Source organism: Heliangelus exortis, chromosome 8 (assembly GCF_036169615.1).
Source record: "Heliangelus exortis chromosome 8, bHelExo1.hap1, whole genome shotgun sequence".
Lineage (NCBI taxonomy): Eukaryota > Metazoa > Chordata > Aves > Apodiformes > Trochilidae > Heliangelus > Heliangelus exortis.
The window spans coordinates 19,196,205-19,216,004 of NC_092429.1; the positions used below are offsets into that span (position 1 = coordinate 19,196,205).

The 19,800-nt window shown below is 36.7% G+C and overlaps 1 protein-coding gene and 1 long non-coding RNA gene across 4 annotated transcripts in view; both read left to right on the forward strand.

Annotated features, from left to right (window-relative positions):
• The window catches only part of AGL (amylo-alpha-1,6-glucosidase and 4-alpha-glucanotransferase), a 36,420-nt gene extending 31,567 nt beyond the window's left edge, over positions 1-4,853 (forward strand). For all 3 annotated transcript variants that reach the window (XM_071750828.1, XM_071750826.1, XM_071750827.1), the window contains exons 32-34: positions 240-327; positions 418-551; positions 1,722-4,853. In XM_071750828.1, the coding sequence (XP_071606929.1) occupies positions 240-327; positions 418-551; positions 1,722-1,839 (340 nt within the window). In that variant the 3' untranslated portion in view covers positions 1,840-4,853. The remainder of the gene's footprint in view (positions 1-239; positions 328-417; positions 552-1,721) is intronic.
• An 858-nt stretch (positions 4,854-5,711) lies between these two features.
• Positions 5,712-8,630, forward strand: LOC139799200 (uncharacterized). The gene is made up of 3 exons (XR_011727142.1): positions 5,712-6,095; positions 7,363-7,451; positions 8,575-8,630. It is a non-coding gene; the product is annotated as an uncharacterized lncRNA (long non-coding RNA).
• Positions 8,631-19,800: the final 11,170 nt, after the last annotated feature.

The window sequence follows — 19,800 nt, forward strand, 5'->3', positions numbered from 1 at the left end:
AGCAGAAGAGTAAAATCATTAATTCAAGTAATTCCAAGACTTGAAAAATTTTCCAGCTAGTTTAAGTTACATTTGGAATTTCATCGTCATGTAAAATGTAGAACTGCGTGGAGACCTCCCTAACTTAACCATCATTTAATGTAAATGCAATGACAAATTGTTTGTTCATTTCTGCTCTGCATTTTTCTGTATCATTTTTGTTAAGGCTTTGTTTGCATGATTTATTTTCTTTCTTGCAGTGATATGGTTTACTGTGGAGTATATGATAATGCTCTTGACAATGACAACTATAATGTAGCCAAAGGTTTTAATTATCACCAAGGACCGGTAAGAACCAGTTTTTCAATTTTAGAAAAAATGCTGTCAATTTTTCAAACTGACAACTATTACACTAATCCTGTTTCATTCTTTGCATAGGAGTGGCTGTGGCCAATTGGGTATTTTCTTCGTGCTAAACTGTACTTCTCAAAGTTGTTGGGTCCAGAGATACATGCAAAAACTGTCATTATGATTAAGAATGTTCTTTCTCGACACTATGTTCACCTTGAAAGGTAAGACACCAACTTACACAGATTTAAAATATTCATTCAATATAGCGTCAAACTGCATGTGAAAGTACAGCTCTGTAACATCAACAGCACCTGTTTTCTACATAAAAAGTTCAATGCTATATGTGCTATCACAGATCTTGAGTAAGGTTTCAAGTACAGCTGAGATCTACTGCTTTTTCTAGATTGCAGAGTTACTCATACTTATCCATGTGAACACCAGTGAAATAAACCTTATGTAAAAATTAGGATATAATTTCATACAAAAAATGAACTTCAGAAAAAATGTTAGAGTTGGTGTTTAACAATAAAAGTATTTCATAACCTGCAAACAAAATAGCTGAAGGGCTGATAGTGACAGATTAAAATTGCGGCAGATTAACTGTTACAAAATAGTTTCATAATTTTTTGTGTAATAAAATAAGAAATTAGTATGGCAGTGTTTCAGAATCTTAACCTTGATATTCTAAGGAGGCAGAGGAGTTTGCTTACGGCCCTTAAATGTTCCTTTGCATTTTGAGTTCTCCCTTTTAAAAGCCAAACCACCAAACCCACACTATTTTTCCCCTTTTTCTGTTTTGGCTTGGTTTGTGTTTTATTGTCTTATTACTTAAGTAGTGTACCTTTACTCTGTTTTGGTATTTCATTCATGTACAGAATCATTCATGTAACAATAGGCTCCACTTATGAGTATATTAGTTTGTGGGGTATTTTTATTTCTATGGAGGAAAGAAATGCTACTGTAGTTATGTTATCTTCTAGCAATTATCACTTTTTTTTTTTTTTGCACCATAGTCCCCTATTAAGTAGATTTTGAATTCCATCCAATTATCTCAGAAATCACTCATTTTCTTCCAATTGCAGAACTAACTGAATGAGAAATAGGAGCAACATGTCAGTAAACTAAGTTCAGATAATATTAGTATCAGGCAGTCTACTTTGAAAAAGAGGTACCCCCACAAAAACCTACAATTCCCAACTGCAGGGGGGGAAAAAAAGTTACATCAGTTATTAAAAAACATACTGTGCCTGTAGGACAACAGACATTTACTCACAGTTTTGAGTTTCCCCCTGAAATCTTCTAAAATCTTATAAGGAGTTTTTAGACAAAATGTTCTCTTAATTTTCATGTCTACTCTAACAGCTGTACTCCTTTGTTTTTTCTTTTATCAGATCGTCCTGGAAAGGGCTTCCTGAACTGACCAATGAAAATGGACAGTATTGCCCTTTTAGCTGTGAAACTCAGGCCTGGTCTATTGGAGTTATCCTTGAAATCCTTTATGACTTGTAAAAATTTAATTTAATTGATTGGATGAAACTTCCATGGTCTTATTATTGGGCATAAGTGAACACTTGGTTTATACTGCAAGGGAATTGTCCTGTTCTGCACAATCACTTAAGCTGTGTCCTGACTTTCAAAGATGCTAAATGTCATCAGCTCCTGTGCCCTTTAACTGTATGTGCCTTGAGGGTTTTTTTGAAAATCAGACCTTGACAATAAGGTAAAACTGCAGTGCACACTTGATGCGGGAAACTTTTAGTAAGGAGAAATTTTAATATAATATGCACAAACTTAAGTAGTTGTTTGGACTTCTCAAATCAAAACCTTAATGTGTAAAAAAGTGAGGTGGCTATTTCCTGTTCTAAAAACACGTAGCACAGCTCTTACACTGTTTTTTTCTTTGTGTCTTCAAGAAGAAGTGGATATTTTGCAAATGCATGCCTAAAGGGGAATAGATTAACCTATAACATTCTGAATTTGGTATGCTTTATGCTGCAGCATCATACATTAATGAAGGCAGAATGTTGTCTCTCTGAACTGTATTATGAGGATTTTCTTATTTGTGTTCTCTTGAACACTCCTTTAAGCATCTATAAAAATAAGGGTTATGAATACTGTAATAAGCCAACCTTTGAACTTAATATATAAAATTTTCAAAAAAATTAAACTACTTTGAGTGTTAACTCAAGCAATAATGAGGTATTACCCTATGCTAATTCACCTTTAAATGTATTTGTCATGCAGCAAACCCATTTCTTCATCTAAATGTTTTTCACCATGATGAATTCATAAGGAACTTGAACATGTGCATATAATGCACAGCCTATATGTTAAGGGAGGCCAAAGATATAGAAATCAATGTGCCTTTATTCTTAGCTGTATTGAAGCAGGTGGAAACATTTAATATCATCAGGAAGAGATACTAGCATACCACCAGAGCATAGGAAGTTTCTAGACCTTTTGAAATTACACCAGTAAGTAAGCATGCTATCACTTTGTGTTCCTCAGGAACAGCATCCAGCAACTGTTGTGCAAAACATGTCTGTTCTTTAATATTTAGATGTCTGCATGCTCATATTGAGTTCTTTTCAGTGTTCCCAAACTGAAGAGTGGTTGACAGAAGAGTGGTGCAGTCGGTAATTCTCAACCCTCTGTTCATGTGGGGTTTTTTTGTTTGGTTGTTTTTTTGTTTTTTTTTTATCATAGTGCAATAAACAGGCAAAGAGTAAGTCTGACAACACTTCCCAGAAAGCAGAACTCATCTTTTGTTTCTTAATGTTAGACAACATATGCTGAAAAAATGTACATGGGATTTAATTACAATGCACTAATAACACTTAGGTCAAGATTTTATTATATCTGTACTTTATAGTTTCTGTACCCTGTCTAAAGTACAGTGCAATTGGACTGTCTTGTTCAGGAAGATGTGTTACAGATTGTTACATTTAAGGGCAAGTTAATAAGCTGAAGATAAATTAATTGTAAGAGGGAGCTATATTCACATTATTTATTTGAAAGATTAGTAAGTATTTGAACTCCCTTTCTGAAGTGTCCAGTACTTTAAGGATATCATTAGGGAAGGTCTATATTGTACCTCAACTTTTGAGCTGCTGCAGTACATGAGTTCAGAAATTTTTATTTTCTCAACACAATGCATGAGAGATGTTACTTTATCACAAACATTACTGAAATGTCAGCCAGTCAGCCATGCATTATTTTTTTAATGTGCAAGAGGCAAATGAAGTATTTTTCATACTGTACTAGACTTCCAGAACTCTTGATATTGATAACAGGGTTTGTGTCCTACTGTATAACTTTTTACTGTTTTCCTATATAATTATTTCTCATTTGTTATTTCAAGTTGTTTTATAGCTCGTATAGTTTGGAAAGCAGGAACAATATGGGAGAATAAAGTTTTCATTCTTGATGACAACATTTTAAAATTGGAAGTACAGCTTAAGAGTTATGACTGTTGAAAAAGATTTCTGCAAGGTGTAAAATTAAATACATTGTCAATAACACTCTTTCAGTGTTGCAGAAAAAAACCAAACAAAAAACACCACAAAAAACCAGAATATATTATTTCTCAAAACCTTCCTATGTTGTTTTAGACAACTTTCCACTGTATTGCAAACTGCACTGCTGACAGAGACTGCATAATTGCCACTGCTATTTTTTTTCTAATTTAAAGATAAATCACCACTGCATACAAGAAGACACGTTATCAAACCTATAATTATGCCCACTTATAATGTTGCTTTGGCATTAATTAGCTGAACATAGTCTTAGTGACAAGTGTTTTAATAAAATATGCATCATATTGGTTGACTTTGTTAAGTAGCAACAAAAGTAAGATTGGAGGGTTATAACTGTTGGGGGGTTAATGTGTTTTTGGGGGTTGCTGTTTTTGTTTTTTGATGGGTTTTGGTTTTTTTTTTTTATCAAAAAGCTACTCAACTTTGTCAAGCCAGACAATTTAAAAATGAAGAGGGAAAAAACCTAATGTTAAATCTAACACTTACATGAGCTGGTGTTCAGCTAGATAAATGCTATATGTAAGTTATTATCCCCTAAAAAAAGCTGACTTATGTTGACCGATCCTGAACTGTGTTTTCATTCAATGGTATTATTTATATTATACACTCAAAACCATATTAGTCGTGTGAAGTTTTAGTCAGTAAAATGTTTTAGAAATAAACTAAAGAACTTAGTAAGACTGTGAATCCATTGTGTTCCAGTTGATGTTCCTTGATCTATGTTATTGAAACAGATTTTTATTTCCTCCTAATTGAAATAATATTGACTGTTACCAGTGTTCATACAGTTAATAGTTCTTGCTTTATTCAAGGATTAACTTGAGAATTCAGGTAAAATAATGTATTATCCTCACACTGCATGTTGTAATGTCAAATGGAAAGATGAGTTTTATGTGTTTGTCTAGCACACCAATGACAGATTTTAGAAAATGTCATTCATATATTTCTGAAATGCACAAAATAAAATTCATTAATTCACACAGTTAACCTTTTCATGTGGTTGCTTGGAAAAAAAAGCCAAACATTACAGATGCTTGTTTGGTTGTTGGCAGTTTAACATGGGAGAAATCATTAACTTGAGTAAAATATTAATAGTATGTGATAACACTTATCAATTATTTAAGAAAAAAAACCACATAGATTTGAGCCTTGTACACAGATCCTTAAATCTGTGTGAATGTCTGATGTCTCAGCTGGGTTTGAGTGGGATTGGGCTAGGAGGGCTTTGTGTGTCCTTTCTGCTATCAGTTAACATGGAATTGAAGTCCCCAAGAGAACTGTCTGAAGGTGTACTGATTAACAGCTGCCCAGCTGATACACAGTTACTAGGTAATTTTCTACCACTATGTAGAAGGGATTTTACTTTCTGAATCTGCTTTGTAAAATCAGTCTCCCACCAAAGGTGACTGTGAAAGAAAGAACTAGCTTTGCACGTGCCCCATTTCATTGCATATTTCATAAAATTAAGATTTTTCTAATCCTCTTCTCATGCATTTCCTTGAAGAAGGTAATTTATATTACTCTGTGGTATAATGCTTTTAGTTAAATAACCTGTTGACAAAATTTTAAGGAAATGTAGAAATATCCAGTCGCTGAGTTGCCACCAAAGGGAGGAGCGTGTGACTTCAGAGCGACTTCCTGAGCCCTCAACAGCACCTCGAGCAGCTCAGCCAGCGGCTGAAATGGGGGCGGGCAGGTTTCTGCTGAAAGCTCCTTTTGAAACTGCAGTTAGCGATTTGAAATGCATCTCTAGTCAGGAAATGTGAGATCTGCCCCTATTGCCGTGTTATTGTGGGTCACCCTAGAGAGACAGCTTATCTCATCACCTGGGAAAGGGCATTCCAGGTGGCTGCTGGCTGCGGCGGGAGCTGCTCAGAGGGGAGCCCCGAGCGCCATCGCCTCAGCGCCCTCTGAGCGTCCGCCGGCCAGCGGCCCCGGCGAGGGAGCAAAGGGAGCGGCTCTGACGCCCTGCGGCGGCCGTGCAGCCTTCCCTGGGACAGCACCGCGGCTTCTAAGCCGGGACGCGGGGGGTTTAGTGTTGTGTGTGTGCTTGAGCCTGCACGCTTCCTCGGAAAAGTGAGGACGGCGTGTGCCCGCCATCCTCCCGCGGGACCGGGCCCTGGCTGTCTGCCCTCTTCCTCAGTCGGGCCGAGAGAGCGAAAAGGCGCCGGAGGGCGGGGGGGGGCCTCGGGCTTCCGACGGGAGCGCATACGGGTGGTGGTCAGGTTAGTAGAGAGAACATTAATCTTAACCCTGTGCTCAGACTGGCCAGTGAATGTGTCTGTGGCTACTGAACAGCCGTAAGTTCCTTGTCTCTTCAAAGGTTATTTGGGTTACCTCCTGAGCGAGCATCCCATGTTGGCACAGCCTGTGTATCTTCCCATCCAGTCACAGGGTAGCACAGCTTGCAATTCAGGAGGGAGGACTGGCAAAGCAGAACCCTGCTGGGGCTTTTACATGCCAAATAATTAGAGAAGTCTCCCCTAAATCTGTCTGAGAAGCTGTCAACACCAACAGTGGGTAGCAAGTGGGTCTTGTAGGTGAGCTCCTCACTTGTCAGGAAAACAAGTGAAAACAGTAAGTAAGGAAAATTGGTATTTTTCCATACCAATTATGGTATGGAAATTTCCATATTCCATACCAATATTCCATTGGTATGGAAAATCTATGGTATTTCTTTTCTTGTGCAAAATTCAGAGGTTATGTACCTGTTGTTTTAATGTAGCAGCATGAGGGAGAGAGAGCTCAGCCCTGAGTATTAGTCTGTGAGACTTATCCATGTGTTTAGTGTTTCACAGACCACAATAAATTCAAGCAGAAGCTTCCTAGTTTTGCTTAATAGTACAGGTGTCCAAGTGGAGCAATGGCCATTTAGATTGGGATGGGGAATATTGATTTCAGAGCATGAGAAGCATGTACAATCCTGAACAAGGTGCAGCTTATCTGTTATTCATTTTAGTAATAATTTTTTCTCGCTTGTTTAAATTCCAAAGCAGAATTAGCAAGTAATGTTGCTATCAGTTGGGAAAAGAAAAATGAACCCGAGCAATATAGAAAGGAAACTGTGTTCTTCTTGGTTAGTCAGGTGGCACTTACTAGCCATCAGCACTGTTGCAGACTTTGAGTTTCTGTAGGTGCTTGCACAATCCTATTGACTGTGATGTGTTTGTCTCACTGTATTATAATGCCTTGAATCCATTTCTTTTAGAATGCTTTATCTCTCTGTAATATGTCTGTACTATCAACAACCTTTTGTTCACAGGTGGCTGTTCACCCTGGGTAATAAACTCAGAGTACTATAGGAATGAAGCTCTGACTATATCACTGACTACATTTGGCAAATAGTAAAATTATTTACCTAGTGATATAAGCTTATGTAATCTGTGAAAGCCAGGAGTATTTCACTTCACTGTGCCCATGTGTGTGCCACAGCAGTATCTCAGTACAACTTCAGACTGAGGAACTGTTCATTCCTATAGTGCCTTTTTAAAATGAGAATGAAAGCTCATCACAGAAGAAGAGAATTGTGCTGCAGTCTGGCAAGGATCTTAAGCTGGATGACCCTAACTTCAAGTACTAATAGAGGTAAGCTCCTTATGTTCAATTTTCTAACAAACATTGAGTTCTATATTTCTGAGTTCTAAGCAGTGAGAAATCTGGGATGATATCTTTTAATCTGTTCAAAGGGAAGACAGACATCTGCAGTCATTTAAGACTCACAGATTTGTAAGTAGGTATATCAAAATAAAATGTTCTAAGTTGAGGTTAAATTATAATAGTAGAATTTCTTTTTTTAAGTGCTTGTTTAGAATCACAGTCACAAATATTTAGTAAAGCTGAAAGATTTATTTATTTCAAGGGAAATGTTTCTACAGAATGAACAATCAATTCTTTTGTGGGGTACATTCAGGAGCTATATGTTAAATTCCTTTGTAATCATCTTATGCCTATTGTCTGTTAGACCTACATACGGTCTAAACCTGGAGAGTGTTATCTACTCTAATAATATGCTGTCAAAAAATGGTTCCAAATGCAAACATATATCTGCCTGATTTAACACCCTGAAGATTGGAAAAATAAGGATATAATATTGCTTTAGCAAGAGCAGTCATTGCAGAGCATTAGTATGTTAACTACTACTGAGATGTTTTGTGGTAGAGTTTTTAAAGGAAGGTGGTATGAATTTTGTGGACGTGATTGCTTTAAATACCATGGGCAACGTGTTAAAGAGGATCTTACTTGACTAGATGGTAGGCTAGAGACTAGCACTGCTGGCTGGAGGTAAATATCTCAATAGAAAGCCTGGGAAGATAGATTGGGTCAGAATGCAACTGTCATAGCTGAAAAAATTAACATTTTCCTCTTCGTAGCAGAGGATGGCGCCAGTTCGCCACATTCCGTTGTTCAAACTCCTGCCGGGACAAGGCTGGGAGATTCAGTTCTGGTCCTCTGTGTCAGACTGTGAAAAAAAGCACACACAGACTGTAAAACACACTCTTGTTTGTGTGTTTTAGTGGCTGAAGTCTCCACTCCCGCAGTTTGGGGTTTTTTTAAAATGTTTAGAAAATGTTTTGGTAATGTATTCCAATGTAGGGGAAGGAGAAGGGAATACATCTTTGACACTTTGATGTTTTAAAGTGATAACTGAAGCTAATGAGTAAATTTCAACATTAAAAAGTTTGTGAATCTTTATCTGTTTTATTCGAAGGTACAAGAATCTATTTATCTCCTAAAGAATGGGAAATACTAGGACATGAAAACAGGTGTGTGTTAGGCACCGATTTCTTACTTGTGTTGTAGTTCATCTAATGATCCTGTAATTGTTCACATCCATATCTCTCTCCTTATATGTGGTTCTTATTTACAAAGATACTGAAAACAAAAAAATAGGTTCTGCCAGGTTAATCTTTCACTATAATTACTTACTTTAAGTATTTTGTTACATGGATTTTTTTTAAATGGCATTCAGCTTGCACACAGCATTTTCTAAGACAGTCAAATGCAAACTGTGAGGCCAGCAATGATGAAACTGTAATTGAAAGTTTATAATTTAGGACTCAGAAAAACTGTGTTGTGCTTGGATTTAGCTGCCAGCATTTGCTTTGAATGTCTTTGTACTCATATAGTATGAGAGATTTGTAGGCCTCAGATTTATGCTGCAGTATATTTGGATAATTGTAAGGCTGTACTCAAGAAATAAAAAAGCAGCACTACCAGCAGTAGAAAGGAATGTGGATGCACTCAGGTACTGAGACATGATAAGAAGAAGAATAAAAAGAGTGACATGAAATGGTAAATAATTTTAAGTGGCTCAGAAGGGCTTAATATAGATACAATAATTAGAGAAAAATATAAAGTCTGTAGCTGAAAAAATCTAGGTTCATCTGTCCTCCAACTTTAAGCTCTAGCCATCAGCTTTACATGTTTTTAACAGGCTACATTTTCTAGTTGTTATTCCAGTTGCTGAAGCTGGGTGGGAGCACCACATCTTCCAGATAATTTTATAATTTGTAAAGCCTATAGTCAAGCCTATTGTGACAGCTGTTAAAAGGTAGATTTTCTTTTAATGTTCTGGCTCTCTGGCTAGTATTGCTCCAGGTCTCTCCCCAGGCCTCTGGGGGCCATAGTGATGCATTTGATATGGTTAGGTTACTCCAGAGCTTTTCCAAGGCCTCCAGGCACCATTCAGTTAGAGGTAAGCACTGCAGTAGATTATCAGCTGGATCACAGTAAATACAGAGTAATTTAATTTCTATGCCTTGAGTAATTGCAGGTTTACTTTTGCATAAAATGGCTTTAGACAGTTTATGCACCTTTAGAACAACAATTAAAATTAGAACTCAGAAGTATTAATGCTTCAAACTATTGTTTTTCCAGGATAGGGAGGCTTACAGTGTGATTGGATATACTGTCATGACAGATTCTTTAAACCAGTCAGACACAGAGGTTGTTTGCCTTTCTTGAAATTTAAAGTTGGTACCTTGGTGGGAATCTAATAGGAAAGAATTTAAATTCTGCTGTATTCCCATTTATCAAATTGGAGAAAACATTCTCTGTGAGAATTTTAAAAGCAAATAAATACTTGTTGATCCTTTATAAGGATCACTGAAATTATTAAACTGAGGTTTCTTAAACTACATGTATTAATGCTGTATTGAAGTAACAATTTTTACCCTATATTTTATAGATAGAAAGAAACTTTATCCACACTTTGAAAGTTTAGATTTCTTTTTTTAATATTCTTTTTTTAGATTTCTTTTTTTAATATGGGCAGAAGTTAGGTTAGGGTTTTTTCCTCATTTTTATTTACTGTAGGTAAATAAAAGAAGATGGTTTTGTTCAACAGGAAGAACACCATTCAGCCTGGAACAAAATCATTCATGTGTGAGACTCAAGAAGTCAGTAAAATGAAGGATGAGAAGAATATTCTCAAGTTTTCAGGGAGTGTATGGGCTGAGGTAATCTTCAGTCTCTTACCATGATGCCAACAAATCGTAGACCTAAAGAATCCCTTTGCTGGACACAGTTGTCTATGAACTATACAGCTATCTGAAAGGAGGTTGTAAGGAGGTAGGTGTTGGCCTCTTCTCTTGAGTAAATAATGATAGAACTATAGGAAATGGCCTGAATTTGCACCAAAGTTTTAGGCTAGGTATTAGGAGGAATTTCTTTACTTTAGGCTGCCTAGGTATGTGGTGGAGTCACCATCCCTGGAAGTATTTTAAAAATGTGTAGATGAGGTACTTCAGGACATGCTCAAGTGGGCATGGTTATATAAATAAATATATTTTTTTTTATTGTACTGCAGGGGGGGAAATGTTGATGGTTGATGAGATGATCTTAGAGGTCTTTTGCAACCATGACAATTCTGTGATTCTGTATTTCCAGATACTGTATGGAGGTGAAGAAAGAGATAGTGGTATTTAAAATGTAGCTTGATCTGGAAATAATGCCAACTGTCTGTTGAGATTTGTACTCCTAAGTACATAATGTCCAATTTTTCTGTCTCGCCAGCTACATAATATGTCCTATCAGGAATCACAGTCATAGGGCTCTAGTGATATTATACAAAAATGGAATAGAATTTTGATTAGGAATTCTGGACCACAAAATGGAAGAGCAACCTGAGGAACTAATTGGAACCACGGATGCATTTCCACACTTATTTCAGTTGTCATCTAGTTTTCACTTTTGAAAACAGATACTTTTTTAAGGGAAAAAAGAGCTCCTGAAAAGGCAAAAAAAAAAAAATAAATTTCCACTTGGCTGCAGTAAAAAATCTGCATTATTTTGTCATTCTTATTTCTGTCTCTTTTGCCTGTTTACTATGGTGTCTTAAAGAGGACTCTCAATTTCCCTATGCTTCACTTAACCCATCTTCAGTAGAGCTAATATACTGCTGTGAATTTCATCTAGAAATTATCAAAATCCCTGGAAGCCTAAGTACTGCATATGATTCTAAGGTTTTATGTGATTGAACTTCACATTTTGAAGTCTTTAGATGTCATATACAGAAATAATACCTAATTACTATAATAGTAACTTTTGTCTCATAGTTAATTCTCAGCGTTCTTTATTTAATTTGCTATAATTATATACTCAAAGTACTGCTAATAAATATACTCTTTCATCATGTATTTATGATTGTATATACGTTTTCAAACATGGGTGGAAGAAGTAGAAGTACAGGACGCTATATAGTCTTTAGCATTTTTAAGAATCAATGCTTTATTAAGTACTATATTTTAATTATATATAATATACAATTTAATATATATATATATATATATATACACATTAGAATTTTGGCACAAAACTGAGACATGAGGATGCTTTGAAATTCTGCACAGTTGTGACAGTAATTAGTACACACCACTGTGTCTCCAGTGCTAAGAATTTTAGGATTGCTCTGAATTAACAGAAGAGACATTTGCATAACATGTAGGTGTCTCTGTACCCTTAACTTCCTTTCTTGGAAAATTATGACTGCTGTACTCTAAGAACTTTTGGTAGTTTCAAAACACATGGGAAGTGGCTGACAGCTATTGCTACATGGTTAACACACTTCTTTTAGGAAAGTTTTGATTTTGGTTTTCAGCTCCATCATTTCTGCTCTCTCCCCAGTTGATCAGTAATTTATATATAACCCTTTCTGGTGATTAAAACATAGGTGTCAAATTAGTTAGATAACCACTTGTGGTCTTGGAGGTTGCATAAGATTGCTGAACTGCAACCAAAAGGCAGAGACTTGTGGGGTTTGAGGAAGGTTTTTATACACAGATTTCTCTTCCTTTTTAAAGTATGTATTCATTCTGAAATTTGCATTTTATGCACGACTGTTTGGGAGATAAAAACATTATTTGTAAAACTTGTACTGAAATGGCAGCATTACACTGATACATGATAATTTATATTTATTTATTTGTGTATATATTACTGTATGCTGATACACTGATGTAGCATGACTTCTCCTTGGACTGGAAAGCAAAACATAGCTGTAGCATGAAGTTAACTTCATTTGGGTGTGTAGTATTTAACTGTGAGCCTGTCAGAAAGCAAAAAACTCTGTCTTGTGTTAGCAAGATAGTACTGAGCAATTTTTCTGGGAATGCCAGAGTTCAGTGGTCAGAAGGAACACAAAGGATTAGATCTGAAGTGTGATGGAGCTCAGTTTCCATTTTTATCCAAATTAGCTTGTATCTCATGGGTACACAGGGCTTTTAGATTCCATGCATAGGGCTCTAAAGTCTTGCACTGTGAGGTTTAAGCCTAATGCTTCTTTACTCTTCCAGTAGGATACTCTGTGACTCTGACTGTTCTATCCACTAGACACCTCCTTCTCCTCCCTGTCCTCTGGCTAAATGGAGGAGTGGATTACTAGCAGAGGAATGCAAGACTTCCAATTTGCCATGTAGGTGGTAATTGCTACATTCCAAAGAGGTTACCACAGCAAAACTCTCAGAGGTAGATGTACCTTAAGTAGAAAGAAAGTATAGTTTCACTTCTAGAGCTTGTTAACCTTATAAATAATGTTTAATGTGACACCTAGGACACTTTGACTTCAATATTTCTTCAACTGTAAGGAAAACCTCAATAAGTAGGTATGTGTTTCCTCAGGTGGCCAACTTCTCACAGCACTTTTCCCTATCAGTCCTACTACAAACTTGTTATTATGATCTCAGCCATTTCCTTTTTCTCATCTTCATATTTTCAATTATACAACTATAATTAATATTGATTATACCTAATTAGGATACATTGTGCTTCAAAGACATAATACTTGGTCTCCCCATCCAAAAGGTGATAACCTTACATTTAAGCTTAACATCATGAGTAACAGCAAGAGACACAGGGACAATTAGATGGAAGGACAAGAGTGACCACTTCAAAAACATGATCTTTGTTAACTTAGTTAACTAGCTAGGTACTTTTCAGTAAACTCTGAGTTCAAAGTATTTTCATAACTAGTAAATGGAAGGGAATACTAGTAGTATGAAGTGGTTTGCTTGTTTGTTTCTTCAGGGCAGATGTATTTATCCAAGATATAGACCATCTGAATGCTTTGCATGCTCACCTTTCTTCCATTTCACAGAAAGGTACCCTGTAAGACATGCTTCCCTGTTTACATTCCTGTCCCTCACCTGTTTGATGCTCTCTGTTGCCATGCTTTCTTCAGTTCATTCCTGCATTTTCTTCTGTGCTGAGCTCTCAGTGTGATCCTAACACCCAGAGTTATGAGAATTAGATTTGGTATATTCCATTCCCACTGACCTCCAAAGCAGATTTTTAGATGGTTTATTAATCAAGCCTCAGTAATGAAAGTTTTGGTCAATGACTGAAGGTCATAGAGGTTTATAACCGGACTGGCAAGACACAAAGTTGGTATAAGGCACAGCTGACACAGGAAGACCAGCTTCTGTCTGATGGAGGAATCAGTGATGTGATTAAGAAAAAGGGATGAAGGAAATTGATTAAGAGTGAACAACAACAAAAATTCAGAAAGGAAAGGTGAAGAGGCTTTGGTAGGAATGTTTTGTCTTAAGCCTCTAGGTCCTTTCTATTATGGTGTCTGTAATGAGTAGTCTTTGTAAACCAGATTCTGTAGCTGCTTGCACTTGATTTTATTTTGAGGATGAATTGGTAGACATTCTGGGGATGATGTTGGTGAGCATTAACTGACTCTATCCCCATCACACAGTTGCAGACTGGTGGCTATAGATGTGCCTCAAAACATTATTAAACTATATTAAATATACTGCACTTCTAACTGCTTATTTCAGAAGTGATTCCAGGCATGCTTACTATTTTGAAACAAAATGGAAGACATTATTTTAGCTCTGGGGAACTGACTTTCTGTAAAAACTAAGTTCTTTTTTTTTCCTTTAGTAGAGAGAATTCAAATTTACCGTGAAAAATGTTAAGAGCTCTAAACATGGTTACCTGAAATTGTTACCTCGAGTATTCCTTAAAGTGTCTGCTGCTGAAGGAGTGGAAATTCACCTGTTTTGAAAGTGGGAGAACACATCCTACAGTGACTTCTCACTGCTCTTTAGAGTGAAAGGAGAAGCTTAGGCTTTAGAAAACATAGAAAAGATACACATAGAAATTGTGTTTCCTGGCTGACCACTTTATATATTGTTTTTAAAAAAAAAAAGTCAGATTAGTGTTAATATATGATTTCTTGCATAACAAAGTTTCTTTGGCTAGTCTAGAAGTAGCTCACAAGCTGAGAGTATAAGGAAACTCTTGACTGTCAGCAAAAGTAAGTCTTAGCAGAAAATGGAGTTATGATGCAATGTCATCCAATCAAGCTCTTGGAAATAATTATCACAGGACTGATTTCAGTGTAGCAAGCTATCTGCAGAAATGATAATAGGCCTTGCTCAAGCCTGTCACACCTAAGGTGTTTGCCAGGCAATATAAATATGAGTCTTCTGTGCACATATGAGTGTATCCACACCTCTCCTATCCTATTATTTCTGAGTAAAGAAGGGTCCTTCATCTAGATTAGCAGATAGATGGAATCAGACACCCTCCTGCTTTCGTAAGAGTAGGTGTCATTGCTTGCAAGTGGAGAGGACCAGTTACCATCACCAGGACATCAGTGACATTGCTGTTACTTGTTTCCAATCTTCATTTTGAGGAAACGAGTTTTATTCACTGCCAGGAAAAAAAGCTGCTTAAAACTGTTAATAATACATTTTCTCTCATATTCTGTTCAGCCTTTTATTATTTTTTTACAAATAATTTTGTTAGGACAAGTATTCTAAGAAATAGGTGTTGATTTTGTCCTTATAAATTTGCTTTTAGTCTTACCAATATACTAAATGTGCTCTACAGATAATGTGTGAGTTTGATTCTTGCTCATGAAAACTACATTTGGCCCTCATGTATAGTATATGCTATGCTTTTCATTTTCATTCTTCATTAGCACTGCAGTTTTGAAGGATCCGCTGGCTTTCTGCATGTCAAGTAAACAATTTCTTAAAAGGTTACATTTTTTCTCATTCTAAATTCCAAAACTGTATCAATAGGTCATAGGTCATCTAGTAGGATGTAACTCAGGTTACTAAGTTGTGTTACGAACTTCTAAGTAGTCCAGTTCAAGAATAATGCTATCATCTACAACTTTGGAATGCAAAAAGTAATTTGCTTTATTGTCCGTTGATGAGCTTGCAAAAAGTTTGTGGTCTTAGAAGTATCATCAGTTTAGCGGGAGCTTCTGGAGCCCAGGGCCAGGAAAGAGTATATATATTTAGGGTGCTGCAAGATCTGCTCCTAAAATTAATTGCAGGGTAAGCCTAATTAAACTGTTCAAAACAGGAAATGGCGAAACACAGAGCACTCCCTTGGCTCCCTCACAAATCCCTCCCTCCTCTTTCGTTATTTTCTCTCAAAATAAATAACTGTGGCTGGCTGGAATCAGTGTGTCACTAATGCTGCACTTTCTATTTTATTTTCTAGTTGCTGTGATTGTTAAACACTGGAGACTGGGACATACATAAGTGTGAAATACTGGACCAGTATTTCTTAGGACTGTGAGATTAAGCCTGATTCTGTGTCTCAATAACAACCTCATGGGTGCACCTTGTTCCTGACTTTTCACTGTAGTGAAAAATATTTATCTTAGCAATACTGCAGCTTGCATAGAGTATCTAGGTTTGGTACTATCCAAAAATTCACAGATTTATGTTGCAAGATTTTGGATATAAAAGAGGGTCAAAAAGGCTCTAAAATAAGAACCTTCCTAGAAATTTGTGTCTCTAAGAGAATCAAATGTGCTTTCTATTTTAGTGGTAAGTGGACAATGCTGCCTTAATTTACTATTATTAGCATTTCTTAAATATACTAGCAGTTTTAAGAAACGGTTATATAATGGTGTGAAAAGTCTCTCTCAACCATTTACAAGAAGTCCAGTTTGTCATTTCCACAAGCAGCTTTGCAGATCAATAGCTGTGTCATGGCTAAAATCCTAAGCCAAGGGGATCATTACATTTTGGTCCAATCTCTCTTTTGGTGTGAAGGAGCTCTACAGCAGGAGAGTCTCCCTTAGTTATAAAAGTGAAAGAACTGAGATTAGATCCAGGGTGACAAATTCAACTGTACAAAGCTGTAAGATTTCAAAAATAATAACCACTGTTCTCAGTATTCAAAATACAGATTATGTTTTAAATTCTTCTTTATTACTATTTTTTTCATAAATAGAGTGAAAAAAGGAAACTGATTTATGCAACCACTTTTCCTGTGGCCCAAAGTAGGGTTGGAACTGACAATACTCTGTTGCTCAAATAAAAATATTTTTTGTGGGGGATGTTTTTTTTGGCAAAGCTTATCAGTTGGATAACTTCCAGATAAACTTGCCCCTATTTTCAGTTGGTTTTTTTTAATGCTTTCCACTTCGTTTGCATGAAAATGCCACAGCATACTGAGGAACATATAAATACAAACTACCTTGTGTTCCTGTACAAAGGGAATGAGAATCAAGATTACCATTAACCAAGAGGCCACAATATTTTGTGATGTGTCTCAGTTGGGATCATAATAAATGAAGGGGCATCCCTGTTCCCTAGGGCCTCAAGTCATTACCACACAGGTCAGTGTCAGCCCTTGAACTTTGTACTTCCAACAAGTGGCCCTCTACAATTAAAAGACACTTAAACATTTTCAAAGTATAAATTATGAAGGTATAAAACTGTAGGTACCTTGCAGCTAAACGCATAAATTACAAATTGAGTAGTATTACATATGTGAATTATAAAGACAGTTGATTTTTCTATTCTAAACTTATTAACCCCCTATGTTATAAATGTGAATCATAATGGAAGTTGGTTCCTATACTTGAAAAATTTAAAAACTTCCTGTAATTGCCCATTAAGCATTTAATGCTGATATAGGAAAAAGGAGCAAATTTCATTCAGAGGGTAGCAAGGCCATTGATCATTTTTTTGGTTAAGACTTGCTCTGGAAACTACCTGTATGGGGGCTTATATGGGAGGAAAATAGACAGCTTATTACTTCCCATACCAAAATCTGAGTGGGAAAAAGCTGCAAGCAAGTGCCTGGGCTCTTCTCCCAGGCAACTAATGACAGGACAAGAGGGAATGGCCTGAATCTGTGCCAGGGGAAGTTTAGGTTGGATATCAGGAAGCATTTCCTCATGGAGAGGGTGATCGGACATGGGTATGGATTGCCCAGGGAAGTGGTGGAGTCACCATCCCTGGAGGTGTTTAAGGAAAGGCTGAATGTGGCACTTCATGCCATGGTCTAGCCAGTGTGGTGGTGGTCATAGGCTGGACTTGATGATCTTAGAAGTTTTTTTCAGCCTCAATAATTATGATTCTGTAATTATTCTGAGTTCTTTAGAGCCACTTTAGGGTCACTCAGACCTCAAGGTTTGAAAACATTAAACTGTACTGTTGAACTGTACTGTCAACAGTACTGTTCCATACTGTTTACAATTCTTACTTCCTAATTCAGTCCAGTTCAAGACTTGGTTTTCTGGTTTCCCTTCTCCCCCTGTTTTGTTTTTTTTTCTCATTTCAACCATTTTATGCTCCTACCTTCTTAGCAAGGCGCAAGAGATTGTGCTGTCTAAGAGCACACAGTCTTGACATAGTAGTTTCTGCAGCTGCATTGTGTTATTTGTCTTTTATAATTTCACACAGCTCAAATTAGATGGAAAGAGAATTGACTGGGGAGTCTGAGAGTCAGCTAGGTATGATATACAATATTATATCCTTTTTTTCTCACCCATGCAGTCAAATACTTACCAAGAGGAAGATTCAGGGGAAAAGAATTAATCTGTAACTTTTTCATTTGATAATTTTTACTCTCTTTACGTACTAACTGTGTGATACTTTGTCCCTGTTCAGTCCTTCAGTGAGCGTTTCAGTAGAAGAAATAGGCCAAATTTTAATACTCTCGACCTTGCCCGTTCCAGTTTCTCCACTCCCAGCTGTACCTCTTCTAATGCCTACCCTAGTCATGCCAAGCTCACATTTTTCTCCACTGAGTGTTAGGTCTTGCTGGCAGACACTGCCTTCCAAGTTAAAGGCAGGGCTTAGTCTTAGCTGTGAATCTCTGTGTTGTTATAAGGAAGTGTAGATTTGTACAGAGGCATCAGTCAAGTCAGTTTATACAGTGTTGTTACTGCATTCCTGTTGCTGAAAGTGAATATTTGGAACTTACATGCCCTGATTTAATTTTAAACATGTAAGCCTAAAATATAAACCTAAAAAAAAAAAAAAAAAAAAAAAAAAAAAAGCAAAGCAAACAAACAGAAAAACCCACAAAAAAAAATACCCAAAACAAAACAACAACAAAAAAGAGAAACAACACAAAACAAAAAAAAAAAAGCCCCAGGAAATATTGATGAGAAGGAGGGAGAGGATGGGACAGTAAGTTAGGACTGCTGAGTATGTGTGTCTAACATTAGGTACCTACATCCATAGAAAAGTTCCAGTAAAAGTTGTGGTTTTCTAGAGATTCTCAGCATCTGGGGTTCCCACTGGCTGCATGAATAAGATATTTTTCCACAAATGCATTCAGAATACATAGCTCCATTCCCATCTAAGAGTATGAGAATGCCAGGTACAGTAGTTCAAGCCCCATTTTGTTCCTAGAATACCATAATAAAAACCAACAAGGAACTAATTTATGTACAACTGCCTATGATTTTTCATATGGTGGGATGTACTACTCTGTTGCAGATTTCAAAGCCTGAAGGCATGGTTCTAAACTTTTTGTAGGCTGATGCTTGCTGTTAGATTCTAAGACTAGAGAAAGGAAATGTCGCTCTCTAAAGAAGGTCTCTTTTTTCCACAGTACTGCAGGGTGTTTACAGTTTGTCTTGACTCTGGGGTCCAGACAGCATGCGTAGATACTACAAGATGAGTAAAACAGTAATATCCCAGTAAATGACTCACTTATTAGCCAGGTTTGTTTGTGTAATGCAGAATTGTGATACTGATGTTACAAAGTGACTCTCCTAAAACCTTCTCTTCAATCATAATCATGCTATTACTGTTTACTCACACAGCAGCTTCTTTCCATCCAGGGAGCTCAGCACATTTCACAACCATTAAGCTTCTCAATGAAATAGTTAAATACTATTATCCCATTTTCTAGATGAGGCATATGGAGATTAACAACTTGCTAGAGTCACACAGGAAATCTGTGACAGAACAAGGAATAGATGGCAGCTTCCCCTGCTCTTATGCTTGTTTTTTCACTTACAAAATTACTTTCTTTCCCCAAAGAAAAGGTGCTTCTTGTTTTGGAGCAGGACTACCTAATGCTTAAATCAAAAAAGTGGATTACTGATTCAGTACAAGAAAAAAACCAAGAGCAGCTCTGCTTTTTTTCTGCTAATATAATGGAGCAGCTTAGCTTTTAATGGTAGATGATTGCTTTTAAATAGAGACAGGTTATAAAG